General features: G+C 37.5%; 2 protein-coding genes across 11 annotated transcripts in view; one reads left to right on the forward strand and one right to left on the reverse strand.

Annotated features, from left to right (window-relative positions):
* Positions 1-16,487, reverse strand: part of LOC132605617 (putative late blight resistance protein homolog R1A-3) — a 63,521-nt gene that overhangs the window by 16,477 nt on the left and 30,557 nt on the right. The window lies entirely within an intron of this gene.
* Positions 336-6,845, forward strand: LOC132605615 (uncharacterized). Of its 8 annotated transcripts, XR_009569243.1 has the most exons (11): positions 336-567; positions 919-1,088; positions 2,221-2,375; positions 3,198-3,280; positions 3,457-3,510; positions 3,799-4,044; positions 4,173-4,316; positions 5,050-5,204; positions 5,953-6,087; positions 6,160-6,351; positions 6,449-6,845. XR_009569243.1 is itself a non-coding variant. In XM_060318773.1 (9 exons), the coding sequence occupies exons 6-9, from the start codon at positions 4,275-4,277 to the stop codon at positions 6,539-6,541; spliced, it is 462 nt and encodes a 153-aa protein (XP_060174756.1). In that variant the 5' UTR covers positions 1,397-1,740; positions 2,221-2,375; positions 3,198-3,280; positions 3,457-3,510; positions 3,659-3,757; positions 4,173-4,274; the 3' UTR covers positions 6,542-6,845. The 8 variants fall into 8 exon arrangements, 5 of the variants coding, with proteins under 5 accessions (XP_060174756.1, XP_060174754.1, XP_060174752.1 ...); XR_009569241.1 differs by lacking the exons at positions 336-567; positions 919-1,088 and adding an exon at positions 1,395-1,740; XM_060318773.1 differs by lacking the exons at positions 336-567; positions 919-1,088; positions 3,799-4,044; positions 5,050-5,204 and adding exons at positions 1,397-1,740; positions 3,659-3,757.

The raw sequence follows: 16,487 nt of genomic DNA on the forward strand, positions 1-16,487 counted from the left end.
TTTGAAATAATTTTTTAACTTAAGTATGATTAATATAAGAAAATATGATTTAACTAATTTGTCCTTTATGATGTATTCTTTTGTTCAATTAAATTTGTTCAAGAGAAGAGACGTATAAATAATTTTCGCAATTGATTAAAATCCAATATGAATGCAATTACAGCTGCAATAGGAAATTAGATCCTTCACAAGTTACTTTGTTTCTATTTCTACTAGGAATATATATTTCTACTATACAGAAGAGCCATACTTGGGATGACCAAGGGCAGAACCGTCATTTCGCTCAATTCTAAAAGTGATTTCGCTCCGCACACATGGACTCCTCTCACTTGTAATTCTATGTGGCTCCACCTATGTTAAATAAATATGTTTGACAACTCAGATATTGGGGGAATCAGTTCTTGAAGGGCGAAAGTACCCCTTTTATTTTTTAAAATTAAATTATGAAAGTTTATGTGGATTTATTTATGTGAAGGAAGAGTTTTCTTGCAGTTGGGGTAGTGGAAAGATTCAGTTTAACAGTATAATGTTTATCTAGCTTCTGCTTTTAATTATCACGTGCAAGAGGTTGATATACTTAACCGTCTATGATTTTACTATGTCTTCAGTTCTGTGTTACTACATATAGTTGAATCAAGTAGTTACTTTTCATGTAGTACTGGAAGTTGTCAACCTCTACATTTCGTTGGCTTTCATCTTTTGCTCTTACCTGTTACTCTTCATACTTTCAAAGGTTAATCAGTCTTTGTATCGAAGAGTTTCAAAGCTATATTTTCCTCCTATATTTCTCTATTTTTTTTCAATCTATGGAAACTTAGATTACTGGTATCATAAAAAATCCTTCATTGCTTGCCTGACATGATTCTAGAAGCATCCTTTCCTTCGTAATGTTCTGTCGCCATCTTTCCCTTTTCTCAGATTGCTTTCTCTCCCGGTTTTCTTATCAGAAAGAAAGTGTAAAGGAACTTTCTTGCAAGCAAAACTCAATTCCTGGCAGTTGGCATCGACAAACCCCTATACCAGCAGCTTCATGGCTTTTCTCTGGTATTTGAGGACCTTTCTAGAGGTTAAAAAGCAATCGAACAATGGTAATCTTTTCTTAAATTTCAGTTTTTTTTTCTTAGTTTATAGTTCATAAATTTTTGTTAGCAATATATGATGGGAATCGTTCTGGCTATCTGCCTTAAGGTGTCCTCATTTATTTCTGGTCATTCCAAAATGCACTCTGTATTATATAGGAGTATTTCTCTTGACAGAGAAAAGTCCAAGAATGAGGAATTGATTTGATTGCAGATACATTAAGCTGAATTTACATGTCCACTGTGGTTTTCCTCTAATGCAAAGAAACTGATCAAAAGAATCTTGGATTCCAATCCACAGACTGTAGGTATATCTCCCACTCCAAGACAAAGGAGTAAATAAAGCAGAAAGCTACCTGGTGTAATTTTGTTTACAGACAATAGATGTGTTTAGTAGTTCTTTATCTGCACTTGCCTTTAGCTTCTCATTCATTACCAAAATTTACTAGGAAAATTAAGGGAATTTATCATTTGATGACATCGCATATCTGCATTAGAAAGATGTAGTTTTCTCACTCTCTGTCGTAAAACGTTTGGTATTTGGTACTAGGTGATGGGTAAGACTTAATTTGCATGCACAATTCTATGTGCAATTTCCTTTCAGCAGATTATATATGCTTAAGGTGTTTATGGAAGAAGATTTTGACGATGCAGCATGGAGGTAAGAGATTGAGACTATTAAAAGATTTTTTGAACTATAGTAAAAGACTACTGCAAGGGGATTTGATTATTTTGCATGATTGGGCAATCTGACTCTGCAGATGGCTGAAAATATGTATAATGCACATTTGTGTTTGTCTTAAAATCAAAAAATGGGTGTCGATATGCACAGGTGTAATTTACCGAAATAACTTAACCTTATCCTGTTATACGGAAAATAGATGATTGAAGGTGCGACTTATTTGATTTTCATTGGAATTGGCATTGTGAAGTTTGTTGATGTCGTATTAACGTTTTACGGCATTCACTTAGGTCTTTGAACGTGAAAGCCTAACTAAAGTACTATGTGTGTAGTTCAAGTTCTATCATACGACAGAATTTGAAGTTACTTGCTTTTCTTTCACGCGAAGCTTATAATTAATTTTGCAGTATTATGTAGTTATGCAGTATTATTTGGCTTGTTCATGATTGGCTTCTGCAGTATCAGATATTTGAGTATATGCTGATACATTCGAGGTGTGCGATGAAGCACTTAAGTATCTCAAGAAAGGAGAACATGGTAGAAGTTCATCCCAGTAGAGCGACACTCATTTGAGCCTGCAACAGTTTTTCGGCTTCAAAGGCATAACATCACTTGTAAGTGACACTTCTCCAGTTAAATTTCTCACTTGATAGTGCATGTCGTATAATTGTTTGTTTCAATTATTTTTCTTATCCATTTGATATGTTCAAGAATATAGGTTGAACCTTAAGGGGTCGTTTGGTGCATGGTATAAGCTGGGATATCCTAGCACTAATCTTTTGTACCATGTTTGGTAGAAGGTATGGGATAAATTTATACCTTCTACCAAACAGCTTATAAAATGAAGCACAATCTTAAGGATGGGATATCCCACCCTATCCCACTAACCTTAGGATTATTTTATCCCAGGATAATCTAGTCCGTGTACCAAACGACCCCTAAGGATTTTACCCCTGGGATTACGACCATCTTTTCCTCATTTTGCTTTTGATCAAACAATTACCAAGAAATGAAAAAAAAATGATCTTTCAATTGTTATGGCTTTCACAATAGTCCTTTGCTTTTCATTTTCCTAGCTAATGGTTTGTCTTTAATTGGTTCCAAGTGTAGCCCTTGCAATCTTCTTCAATTCAGTTGCTTTCTTCTTGTTGTTTGGCACAGTTTTTTTTTTTGTAGTGTAAGTTATTTCCATTGAGCAAGAAAAATTGAAATACAGTACTATGTGTGTAATTCAATTTCTACCATTTGGTTTTTCTTGAAATGTAGGTTTCTGAATTGAAAGCAACATTTGAGCAGAACTCAGATAAAGAATGAAAACAATCTATTAAAAGTTTCCTCTTTCCATTGTTGTTTATAAAAAGCTTTATTAATTCTTTTTCAGCTCCGTTGATATAGATATACACCGTTAGTATAAACAATTTTTTTTGCATTGTCAGGTCAGCCAAAGGATATACTACAGGTATGCCTCCTTTAATTGTGGATGTGATCTTGAAGATAAGAAAAATTACTTCTATAACAGGTAAATGAGACTTGGTGTAAATATTCCTTACGCAATTAGTATATGTAACTTAAACTCTTGGCAATATGATGTGGATTTTGAGCCTAAGTACTATTTTAGCCTGTGTAGTTCAAGTTCAATCATTTACTTTGTCCTCAAAAGGAAAGTTATATTATTTGGTTATTCTTGAAATGCAGGAATCTGTATCGAAAGGAATCGGAAAATAAAGAAATATTTTAAGTAGAAATCAGGTAAAGAATGAACTCAATTTGTTGAATTTTGCTCTTTTTATATTTGTTGGTTATGAAAGCTGAGGAATTTATTAATTCTTTTACAGCTCCATCTATTAATGTCAAAGATCTCTAAATTTCTGGTTCTTTTGGCATTTCCGTTGTCGAGCTCAATTTCAGGTCCAAGAAGCTACCACAGTAGTCTGGAATATTATATCTGCTTCAAGGATATTTTGTATTTTTGTTTTTCCATCTAATTTTCGTTCATGTAATCTCCCCCTATCTCTCTCTCTATCTCTCTCTCTGCAGGTCGCTGTTGATGCATTCAGTAGAATTTGGCCAAGCAATAGGGCATGGAAAATTACATAATGTCAATGCTATTGTAGCATGCCTTTTATACGATACTGCTGGTTTGCTTCACCATACACTTGAAAAGATGAACAATTATACCAAAGGCTACAAACCTGTGTACAAGGTTTGGGGGAGTATGACATTGCCATGGTTACGATGTGCCTCCATGATATGCTGGTTGGGGTTAAAATGCTCTCTATATATGTAATAAATTCGTGTCTTAATCCTAATAGGCCATTTTCATATGTGATTCTAGCTGAAAATTTTCATAGTTCAATCTTTAATACAAGTCGTTAGTTCAATATTTAATACTCCGCTACACTTTCTTGCAGTAAAAAAGAATCCAAGCACTGAGGAAGATGTGCCTTTCTTAGACTCAACTAATGCGACTATTTTGTTATGCTTCTTGCTTTTCGCAGTAATGAGAACCCAAAATGTTGGCCCCGTGCTCGACTGAAGTTCTCTTGGAACTACAGGTGAGATCTTTGACCCATTGAATCTTTCTTCCTGTGCAATTTCCTTTAATTAGCCCTGACAAGAATATAAAAATCCCAACTACATAAAAGGTTCCCAAAAAAAACAAATTGAATCTTTAAAACCAAGCATATTTACATTCTACACAGGGCTGCACACTGACAAACAAAAATGGAACAAGAAAACATGAAAGGCCTACACATCAAGTAATTGACCAAAAAAAAAAAACTACCCATTAAGCAAAAAGGCATAAAAAGTATCAAGTATATATAAAAATTAACCGTATATATAAAAATTAACCATATATATACCTGGTTTATTGAAAGAGTTCAATGAGGCTAGAGGCGTGAAACATAGCGAACTTGGTTGTTTCTAAAAAGGTTCTCAAATAAACCAATTTTATGGTACAACTCTGAACATTCAAGGAATTTAAAAGTAGCATACAAAATCGAAAAGGTATTCTTTTTCCTTTTTACAATAAATAAATGCTATTTTAATGTAGTTTTTCTAAGCTGTGTACTTTCCTAACAAATGCTGTCAGTTTTTTGTTTTTGTTTTGGTGGGATTAATCACTTCAAATGATCAAATCAAGAATAGCAGGACAAAATAGCAGGCTGGTAGTTAAGATTTAAGAAGCTTATGACATCTAACCGGTTTGATAGAACAACTTGCTTATTTAGTATGGTTAAAGAATTTTGTCTCTTCAATTTCATTTTCTTATGGACATTCCCACAGATTGAGGTGGGCATGTGCAGTTGGCTTTGCAAACTGGTGCCATTATCTATGTGCATAGAATCTCTTAGCAAGAAGGATTTGCCAACACGTCGCATGATGCTACAGTCACGCAGTAGTTCAAGACATAGAACTCATTACTCATTAGGAATGGATGGGTAAAGATGATGCTTATTTGTTAATATGAGCTTTATGCTTCATTTTATTTCTGGTGGAAGCGTTTTGTCTTATACTTATTTCTTGCTAATTTAGGAAGTTCATAAAATAATAGTAGGTTTTATTTGCTATCATTCACTCCTTGGTTGATTAAATTTTCTCTTGATTGAATGAGTTTTTTGTCTAATGTTATGTATAAAAGTTTCATGCTTCCTTTTCTTTTTTGTTTCCTAGCTTCATATATCTATCTATTAATTGCTAACTCTGTATACATTTCGTTGCTAATCCTTTATGGGCAATATTAATATCATGTTAAGTCAAATCTTATCAAAGTTGAACCAACCTATTTCACTAATTCTGTTCCTAAACTGCAATCTCTGATACGAACAAAGGAGATCTTAATAAGTTCCCATTGTCCATGAATATCAATTACCAAAATAGTCCATTATCTTTGGTTCATATTCTTTCACATGGAGCAGTAATAGTCCACTATGTTTACGTTTATAATGGACTATTTTGGGCCTTTCTCTTACTTGGGGTATTCCAATTGTTAGAATGTATATGTATACTGGAGGATCCTGTGTCTACCTGGGAATTGTTTTGGTTGGCATTAAACCTTCAATCCCCGTGTTGGCCCCTTTCTCCCTTAAAATAATTGACTGCTCTGTGAGCTCGAATCCGATGTTCCATTATGATCTCTCTCTTTCTTTCAATTTGTATAGTTTTCATCCCTGTTGGCTTGTTTGACAGTGTTTTGATGTTGATGTCCATCCCGGTCCGGCTTTTGGTGCTGGAATATCACTATATGATTTCAATAAGCATGCTGAGTTATTCATGGAACTGTCTAACGGCGCTATCCAGGAATATAATGAGAAAGAGTGGAATGTATGCTCCAGTCTTTAGTTTCTTTGTGGCTTGGTTTCCTCTACAAGTGATAATTAGTGACTCTCCTTGCAGGTTTTCAAGTTCAAGGTTCTAAAGATTGAGAAAGTGAATTGTACGGTGACAGATTACTTTGAATATTGGATGACTGTGAAAGTCTTAAATCTCACTCTTGGTACTCCTATCGAGACTTTTCAAATCCATGCTGGTAAAAGTTGCCTCAATGATGATGCAAAAGTTATCTATTGTTGTCAGCCTAAAGAAGAGGTAAACACCTAATAAGGGTTACAGTTTGCTTTCTATGAACAATGACTTACTTGATAACTAACTTTACTTTGGTTTGTATCTCCGAACTAATTTACAGGCGGTTGTTGGTTTGGCAAACTGCGATCTTTGTTTTGGTAAGTTACGCGTAGAGGCGTGTCAGGGAGGAAAGGAAAAGGCACTTGAAGTATAGTTACTTAAATTTGGACCTTTTGAGATTTCATCATTATGGTTTTAAGTAATGTAACTTTGGTCTTGGTTGAGATTTTATCATTTGTAGTTTGAGTGCTTTACTCTGGCAGATCCGACACCCGAGAACATTTCAATCTTTGTAGTTTGTAATGTGATCTGACTACTAAATGCAGTATTGATTCTTGATAATGTAGTACAGGATAAACGATGAATACTTTAAGGATAGCAACAACTGTATGTGCTTTACAGGGAGATTTTCTATATTGCCTTCTCAATTTCTATATGATAAGAATTGATTGCCTCCTTATTGTATGTTTGATAAAATTTGAATGTGGATACTGAAGTGTGAATGTCTGAGCAACTTATTGTTAAACTGATTGTTGAAAGTTGAAAGAGAAATGTTCAACCAGCTTAATACTGAACCGCTGTTGTAAGAATTTTTGCTCTAGTTCTTCATTTATAACAGTGGTTTCACCTTTATCCATTGCTTTTCATTTTTTCAAGACGAAACTATATTCTTGAAAATTTAAATTTCTTTTAAGCTATAAAGGCATCACTTGTCACGAGAATTAAGATTTTGTTGAGAATGCTAGAGTAGTGAGTGAGTGGGATAAACCATTGGACTTTTGACAATTTTTTGAAGTATTACCAGCCTTATAATTTACGAAAAAGGGTCAAATATACCCATGTACTATTAGAAAAGGATAATTAGAAAAGGGCTAAATATGCCCTTGTACTTTAGAAAAGTGTTAAATATACCTTTCGTTGCACTTTGGGTTTAAATATATCCTCCCCGTTATACTTTGGATTTAAATATACTTCTCTGTTATACTTTGAGTTCAAATATACCCCTCTTTCTTTAAAATTGCTCAAGGTAGATATGAGATCTGACATGGCGCTGATAACTCGGTGAGGTGAACAGCACATGACATGCCACCTCACCACTCTTCCCTTCTTCTTCTATCACTATCATCTCCTCCCCTTCACAACCTTTGCCACCATTAGCGCCATTATAATATTATTTAGATTAATTGATTATTTTAAACTCAGTGATTAAACCCAAATAATGAAAGCAAATAGAATATTGATGGTACAGTTCAATTTGAAGTGCTACAGCTGATCAAAGTGGTTTGTTACTTTGAAAATTTTAATCTGTACTCATGAAAACAATTTTTTAATCCAGTCTAGATATACATTATGTAGTTTTTAAAATTCTATATAAGCGAGGATATGTCTTACTTATACTTTATGTTTAATACTATTAGTTTAGAACCGCATGGGATTAAGAACTTAAAAAAGTAGAAAATAGAGCCAGAATTACTTTATTGACAACAAAAAGCGAAAGCCAGTGTCCTAGAAAATGTGCCCTTTACATATTTGACTAGTTTTCTGAGGACAAAATGTTCTGTTCATTTGATCATTAATTAGCTACTGTATACTGACCTTTGTACTTATGGTGTGTTTGCTATCCAGGAAAATATTTCTAATTTTCTGATTGAAACGCCTGAGTTTGGAAAGTTGGGGAAATGAATAAGGGTTAAATAATTAATTAATTTAATTAGATACATGAAATAGAGAGATTAATGAGAAAATTTAGGAAAGGTGGAGATGGTGGTGTAGTGGTGCTAATGGTGGCAAAGGTTGTGAAGGGGGAGATGGTGGTGATGGATGAAGAAGGGGAAGAGAGGGAGAAATGGGTAGAGTGGTGAGGTGGCATGCCATGTGGTGTCCACCTCACCGAGTTGTCAGCGCCACGTCAGATCTCATGTCCATCTTGAACAATTTTAACGGAAGAGGGATATATTTGAACCCAAAGTATAACAGAGGGGTATATTTGGACTCAAAGCATAATACAACAACAACAACAACAACAACAACAACCCAGTAAAATCCCACAACGTGGGGTCTGAGAAGGGTATAGTGTACGCAGACCTTACTCCTACCAAGGTAGGACGGCTGTTTCCGAGAGACCCTCGGCTCAATAAACACATAAAAAGAGGTCAGATAAGGCTAAGAGATTCAAAGTGATATGGAAATGAAGTAGCGCAAGTGAAACAGATAACATAGAATAATCAAAGCACAGGAAATAACAGATAATAGCATAAATCAGAGCACAGAAAATTATACTATGATAATGCGACTACTAATAAAACAGGATAATGAGACTATCTACTAGCCTTCTACCCTAATGTGGGTCCTCCAAACCCTCCTATCTAAGGTCATGTCCTCGGTAAGCTGTAACTGCGCCATGTCGTGTCTAATTACCTCTCCCCAATACTTCTTTGGCCTACCCCTACCTCGTCTGAAACCATCCATGGCCAACCTCTCACACCTCCGTACTGGGGCATCCGTGTCTCTCCTCTTCACATGCCCAAACCATCTCAATCTCGCTTCTCGCATCTTGTCTTCCACCGAGGCCACTCCCACCTTATCCCGAATATCCTCATTCCTAATCCTGTCACTCCTGGTGTGGCCACACATCCATCTCAACATTCTCATCTCGGCAACTTTCATCTTTTGAACGTGAGAAATCTTAACTGGCCAACACTCCGCCCCATACAACATAGTCGGTCTAACCACCACTTTGTAGAACTTGCCCTTAAGTTGTTGTGGCACTTTCTTGTCACATAGCACTCCGGAAGCAAGCCTCCATTTCATCCACCCTGCCCCAATAGGATGTGTGACCTCATCGTCAATCTCCCCGCTGCCTTGCATAATAGATCCAAGATACTTGAAACTACTTTTCTTCTGGATGGCTTGGGTACCAAGCCTCACTTCCAAGCCAGCCTCCTGAGGTGCTTCACTAAACTTACACTCTAAGTACTCTGTCTTGGTCCTACTCAGCTTAAACCCTTTAGACTCTAGAGTTTGTTTCCAATCCTCCAGCTTAGCGTTAACTCCGCTACGAGTCTCATCGATCAGGACTATGTCATCCGCGAAAAGCATACACCATGGCACCTCACCTTGAATTTGTCGCGTCAATCCATCCATCACCAAGGCAAATAAGAACGGACTAAGAGCTGATCCTTGATGCAACCCCATCACAACTGGAAAGTGCTCTGAGTCTCCTCCTATTGTCCTTACCCTGGTTTTGGCTCCCTCATACATGTCCTTGATCACCCTAATGTACGCCACAGGTACACCTTTAGCCTCCAAGCATCTCCATAGGATCTCTCTTGGAACTTTGTCGTAGGCCTTTTCTAGGTCGATGAATACCATGTGTAAGTCCCTCTTCCTCTCCCTATACTGCTCCACCAGTCTCCTCACAAGATGGATGGCTTCTGTAGTTGAGCGTCCCGGCATGAATCCGAACTGATTCTCTGAAATAGACACGCCTTTTCTTACTCTCATCTCTACTACCCTTTCCCACACTTTCATAGTATGGCTTAGCAGCTTAATACCTCTATAGTTGTTGCAGCTCTGGATATCTCCCTTGTTCTTGTATAGAGGTATCATTACACTCGACCTCCATTCTTCAGGCATCATTGCCGTCTTAAAGATGACATTAAACAACCTAGTCAGCCACTTCAAACCTACCGGGCCCGCACTCTTCCAAAATTCCCCAGGAATCTCGTCAGGTCCAGTCGCTCTTCCCTTGCGCATCCTACGAACAGCACCCTTAACCTCCTCAACCTTAATACTCCTGCAATACCCAAAATCTTGATGCCTTCTTGTATGTTCTAAATCTCCTAACACAATGTCTCTGTCCCCTTCTTCATTTAAGAGTTTGGAGAAGTATGACTGCCATCTCCGTCTAATGAGAGTCTCCTCTACCAATACTTTGCCATGCTCGTCCTTGATGCACTTCACTTGAACCATATCACGTGCCTTTCTCTCCCTCGCCTTGGCTAGCTTGAACAATTTTTTATCCCCTCCTTTCTCTTCTAGTTCAGCATAAAGACGTTCAAAAGCTGCCGTTTTTGCCGTCGAAACCGCCAACTTCGCCTCCTTCCTCGCCATCTTATAAAGTTCCCTATTCGTCCACTGCTCCACCTCATCCTTGATTTCTATCAACTTTCCATACGCCACCTTCTTTGCTTCCACCTGTAACACCCCGCATCTTGGAACTGAGTCTAAGCTCATATCATTAGAGTTCTAGTGAAAACATTGAAGGTTTGAACATTTTGTGAAAATGGGTGATAGGCCTATTTCGGGCAGCGATAACTCCTTGATCGGTTTGGAATTTGGGAAGGTACTATCAATGAAGTTGTAGTATGTAGAAATACCTTTCTAACGATATAATGACCAAGCCAATCAGAGATCGGACCAAGGAGATATGATCGTCTCAATATGGCTAATAGTAAGATACTTGAAATCCTCTAGAATCAGCTAAGTTTTTGACACGTCTGACTTCCAGTCGAGTTTCGTGTAAATCCGTTGGGAATTTTGGAAAACTTCCTTGATGAAAGTTGTATCCCTTTGAAATATATTTCCAACGGTATATTATGGGGGTCAAACGGACATCTGTGCAAAGAGTTATGCCCATTTTACTGAAGACTGTTCGCTGGAAATTCTGCCAGCGTAACAGTGACGTTACGGACCGTAACACGTGTTACGGGCCGTAACAGTGGACCGTAACGTCCCAAAAATTTCCAGAACCTCACTGGAAATTTTCACCAAGGTACGGTACCAAGTTACGGTCCGTACCTTGTGTTACGGGACCGTAACAGTGACCGTATCTTGGTCCGTAAGTACGTTTCGGGTCACCTGACTTCGGGAGGCCATAACCCTATCATAACTTGGGAATTTGGGAAAACTTAAAGAATGAAAGTTGTAGATAATTGAAATACCTTTCCAACCATATGTTGTGGGTTCACAGACGACATCGGGATAGGGAGATATGGGCGTTTTAAGACAGATAGGTCCTGACCCGTTTTCAAGTTGGGTCAACCCATTTTCCCCTTGGTATATAAAGAAAATGTGAACCCTAGCAGCTCCCATTTCCCACATTTTCAGATTTTTAGAGAGAGAAAAATAGAGAGAGGAGATCTAGAGAGAAGAAGTAGAAAATCAACAAATTTTAAGGCCTCAAATCGCAAAGTTCGTGAAGGATAAAGTGTAAGTTGTTGTCGTCATTTTAAGCTAAAGATCGGACTTGGGGGTGTTGATTTCGTGGTGACTACCCAAAAGGTAATATTTCTATTCCCTAATCACTTATAGTTGTGAATTGATGAATTCTTGGGAGAATAATAATTGGGTTTGTTGAAGATGATTATATGAATTATGCTAGAATTGTTGGATTGTTGACTTGGGATTGTTGTATTCATATGGTTGATGAAAAATGATGTTAATTACATCTAATGGAGATTGTAGAATTATCTAGAAGTAAAAGGATGGGGATTTGGTGAAGAAAACACCATTAATGAGGGTTATAAGCTTCATGCCTACTAAGTGTTTGATAAAATGCTTAGATGAACAAAACATGGATATGGTTGCTAATATAGAATCCCTATGACTTGTATTACTATAGATTGAAGTTGAAGGGGTTGAAGGACATGTGATACGCTCAAAAGCGGAAAGTTAAGGTATGTAGAACTTCCATTCACATGTGGGAATCTCTACGTTCTTCCCCATGATCCGTTTCGTAAAAAAAAAATCTATGAAGTTCAAATCCTAGGGCATTAAATCCAACATATTGGTAGCCCGTAATTATGTATGTATGTATACGAATTCCGTATCTATGTTCGTTATTGTATTTCCTAATCTTCCATTACAGACATTAGGGATCCTAGCTTAATCCACGAATCATGAATTCTTCCTCATGTGTTCTCATTATGTTCATATGAAACTGCATGAGTTATTTTGCAAGTTATAAACATGCTTTCAAGTTAACTACAAATATATGATTATGAACTATTGTATTACTCATAAATCAAGAACATGTTTACAAGCTATTTCATGAAACCATGTTTACAAGTTATTTCGTGAATTCATGATTTTCAAGACAAGTACAAGTAAATTCACGAAAGTCATGGCTTCTTAGCCAACTATATTATGTTCATGTTTTTGGGAGTTGCACGCATTACCGAGAAGGCTCAGATAGCCTGAAACTATGTAGCCACCATAGGACAAGGATCGCTCCGCCTAGTTAGGACGATACCTTAATTTTACACTGAATGGTTCCATCAGGTACTTTACTACCTTATACCCTGGCAAGGTATAGGGGCTCAGCTGGTCCGGCGAGGTACCAGACTCCACGTATCCACGTGGTGATATCATGTGTCGGTTTATGAAATGCTCTCCCTACTTATTATGTTTTACTCATGTTATATATATATGTACTCATGCTCATGCTCATGTTAATGTCCAAGTTTTCAGTTTCAGTTCTTATTATGTTATTCCATGTCCCATGTTGTTTCTTTCAGTTGCTTTACATACCAGTACATTCAATGTGCTGACGTCCCCTTTTATTGCCCGGGGGCCTGTATTTCACGATGCAGGTGCGGATCTACAGGACGACGCTTCTGATCATTAGGATTTGCACGTACCAGCTTATTGGTGAGCCCCATCTCATTCGGGGTTTAGACAATGTACTCTTTTATTTAGTTTTGCATCTAAAGGTATGCTGGGGGCCTTGTCCCAGTAAGTATGTTTTCCAGTCAGACTTATGGTAGAGGTTTCATAGACTAGACAAGTTAGTCATGTCATGTCAGACATTAGGAGTCGTATAGCCATTTTGGCTTACTCATGTTTAAACAAGTACTTTATTAAGTATTACGACTTACCATGTTTTATAAAGGCTCATTATGCATTCATGTTATATTCCGCTTATGTTATGTATTATGATGATTCAGCAAGCCATGTGGTTCGCTCGGTCATATGCAGTCAGGCACCGAGTGCCGTGTTACGTCCAGGCCATGGTTCGGGGCGTGACACCACCTTCCCTTGAACTTCTCCATTCCACCACCAGTCCCCTCGATGCTGGCCACGACTACCTGTCGAGACCCCCAACACTTTCCTTGCTACCGCCCTAATACAACTAGCCGTCCTATCCCACATACTTGTCGCATCCCCACTACTATCCCAGGCCCCCACAACCTTCAATTTCTCTCCCATCTCCACGGCACTAGTCGTGGTCAAGCTCCCCCATCTGATCCTAGGTCGTTCATCCACGACCCTCTTCTTCCTCGTCATCTTGATCCCTAGATCCATCACCAAGAGCTTATGTCGGGTTGTAAGATAGTCGCTCGGAATGACCTTACAGTCTTTGCACAGACCTTTATCGTCCTTCCTAAGGAGTAAAAAGTCTATTTGGGTCTTAGCCACTGAACTACGGAAGGTTACCAAGTGCTCCTCCTTCTTTGGGAAACTCGAATTGGCTATCACCAACCCGAAAGCTCTTGCAAAATCCAAAAGTGAGACTCCTCCTCCATTCCTGTCCCCGAAGCCAAAGCCTCCATGCACATCATCATAACCTCCCGAAATAGGCCCGATGTGCCCATTGAAATCACCTCCCACGAATAACTTCTCAGTAGGCGGTATGCCTCCCACTAATTCGTCCAAATCCTCCCAAAAGCGCCTCTTCTCCTCGTCGCCTAAGCCCGCTTGCGGCGCATATGCACTAATAATGTTCAAAGTTTGTCCTTCAACGACCACTTTAATCGACATCATCCTATCAGTGGCTCTCCTAACCTCTACCACCTGGTCCCTTAAATCACTATCTACTAAAATGCCTACCCCATTTCTATACTTCGACCTACTAGAGAACCACAGCTTATACCCGTTTACCTCTTTAGCTTTAGGACCTACCAATTTAGTCTCTTGGACACAAGCTATATTAATCTTCCTCTTCTTAAGAATCTTAACTAGCTCTATGGACTTCCCCGTTAACGTCCCAATGTTCCAAGACCCTACTCTCAACCTAGAGGCTCCTTTAACCCACTTACCCCTCCTAACCCTCGCCCCCGTCCCCGAATGAGAACATGACCCTAGTCTACCATCACTAACCAAAGCCACGAAAATAAGTATGAACTAATAAATTATTCAAAGATCTAAAGTCAGCAAAATATAACTACAATTGTATGGACAAATAATTGATATGGCAACCGGAGGTACCAACTCCAGTTGAACTGAACCTGGTTTCACCGAAAAACACTGTTCACGGCCGAGTACTGTTCACAGCCGGAAAAATGTTCACAAATACCTGAAAGGGAGAAGAGAATAGGGGGGAAAAAAGAAGAAACGAAAAATAAAAGAAAAAGGGAAAAAGGAGAGAAAAAGAGAGCTGGCCGGAAAAAGTCGCCGGTGATGGCGTAGCTGCGTACTGGCAGCGCCAGGAGCAGATTTAAAAAGAAAAAAAAAAGGAGAAGAGAAGAAGAAGAGGAGAAGAAGAAAAGGAAAGAGAGAAGAAAAGTAAATCTAGCCGGAAAAGTGGCCGGCGTTACCTGGTCGCCGGCGTTACCTGAACAGTAATGACGTATGGTCGCCGGACGGGGTGGCGGGTGGGCAGATCTGGACAGATCTGGGAGAGAACAGAGGAGAGAGAAAGAGGTATATTTGGACCCAAAATATAACAAGAGGTATATTTAACCCTTTTCTAATAGTACAGGGGTATATTTGACCCTTTTCCATATAATTTATTAGTGCAAATATTGCCATCATTGTCTAATGTTATTGTAGTTGATGAAATAGGATAGTTGTTCGTTGCTTAACAAGATCTAATTTCATACATTCTGAATATTTCAGTGCGTGAGCGATTGGTATTGTTGGTGAGAACCATTTCTCCAATGGCATTAATGGAGATGCAGCTCTTTGAACATACTTTGGAATAATGCTCATTGTGTACATACCATCTCCAATTTTTTTTTTCTCAAGATGCAAATTCCTAAAACAGGAATAAGTTGTAAAAGTCTTTATTCTTGTTTTAGCTTACTTATTGGTGGAAATTGTGTTCTGCAAGTACTTACATTATCTCATCGAATGATTGTAATTATACAAAATTTCATCATTAAAGTGATAAACAAAACGTATGTTCTTTTTTGTTCCTATGTAAGAGGTAATAAAGAAAACAATACTAAAATGAAGTCTTGAGTGTTAACATTTTGAAATTATTTTTTCTTATATCCTTATTCCCAAAGTTACCTTTATTTATACATTAAATAACAACGGAATTTAAGAACAAGATAATGCAAATGAACCTTCTTCTAGACCAAAAAAAAAAAAGTTACATGAAAAATACGTACTAATGAGCTAGACTATGTGCAGCACAAAGCGTTAGTCTTGTACAACCCAAATTCAAAATGTTAGGCCCACATGGCACATCCAGTATCGAAAGATAGAAGAAAGGGACGACCAAGGGTATTTCTGTAAATTCTCAGCAATCGCATTTTTGTAATTTCACCTCTTAGCTAATACTCTGCAGTGTCTAGAAAATTCTCTCTGCAAACATCTATGTCAAAAAAATCTCTTCCTTCGCAAAAAACTATTCAACACTATTCCATCCGTCTCCAAAATATTTATCGTGATTATTAAAAATAATTATCTCAAATTATTTGTTGTTTTTGAGTTCAAAAAACAATTAATTATTTTTTTCTTATTTTATCCTTGGTAGAGTTATTCTTGAAGACTACAAACTCCTTCATTAACACATAAATTAATTTGAACATTTAATGTAGAGATATGATAGCTTAGCCATAAATAAGGTTAAAATAGTAAAAAAAAAATCTTAATTTTTTGGGATTTCTTCATTTTTTTTCTAATTCTTTTATTGCAACTATGTGAATTTTTTATTCTTTTATTGCAACTATGTGAATTTTAATATACCTAGGATATTATAGAGATATGAAGTTTACTGTCAGTAGTGCCATATATTAATCCTTTAGTTAATATAAAAAGGCAAATTGATGAATAAAAATGGCACGTATTATAATCTCAAAGAGCGCATATAATCTTTCAATTCTCTCAGGAATTATTTATTGTATCAGGTGGAATTTCATGCTGAAGATTCA

This window comes from Lycium barbarum, chromosome 8, assembly GCF_019175385.1.
Source record: "Lycium barbarum isolate Lr01 chromosome 8, ASM1917538v2, whole genome shotgun sequence".
Taxonomy (NCBI): Eukaryota; Viridiplantae; Streptophyta; class Magnoliopsida; order Solanales; family Solanaceae; genus Lycium; species Lycium barbarum.

Bases quoted from the DNA above. Each gene is read 5' to 3' on its own strand.
- LOC132605615 (XM_060318773.1), top strand. From the start codon at position 4,275: ATGTTGGCCCCGTGCTCGACTGAAGTTCTCTTGGAACTACAG. The intron at 4,317-5,952 runs GTGAGATCTTTG...CTTGTTTGACAG, and splicing joins AAGTTCTCTTGGAACTACAG to TGTTTTGATGTTGATGTCCA. The intron at 6,088-6,159 runs GTATGCTCCAGT...CTCTCCTTGCAG, and splicing joins ATAATGAGAAAGAGTGGAAT to GTTTTCAAGTTCAAGGTTCT.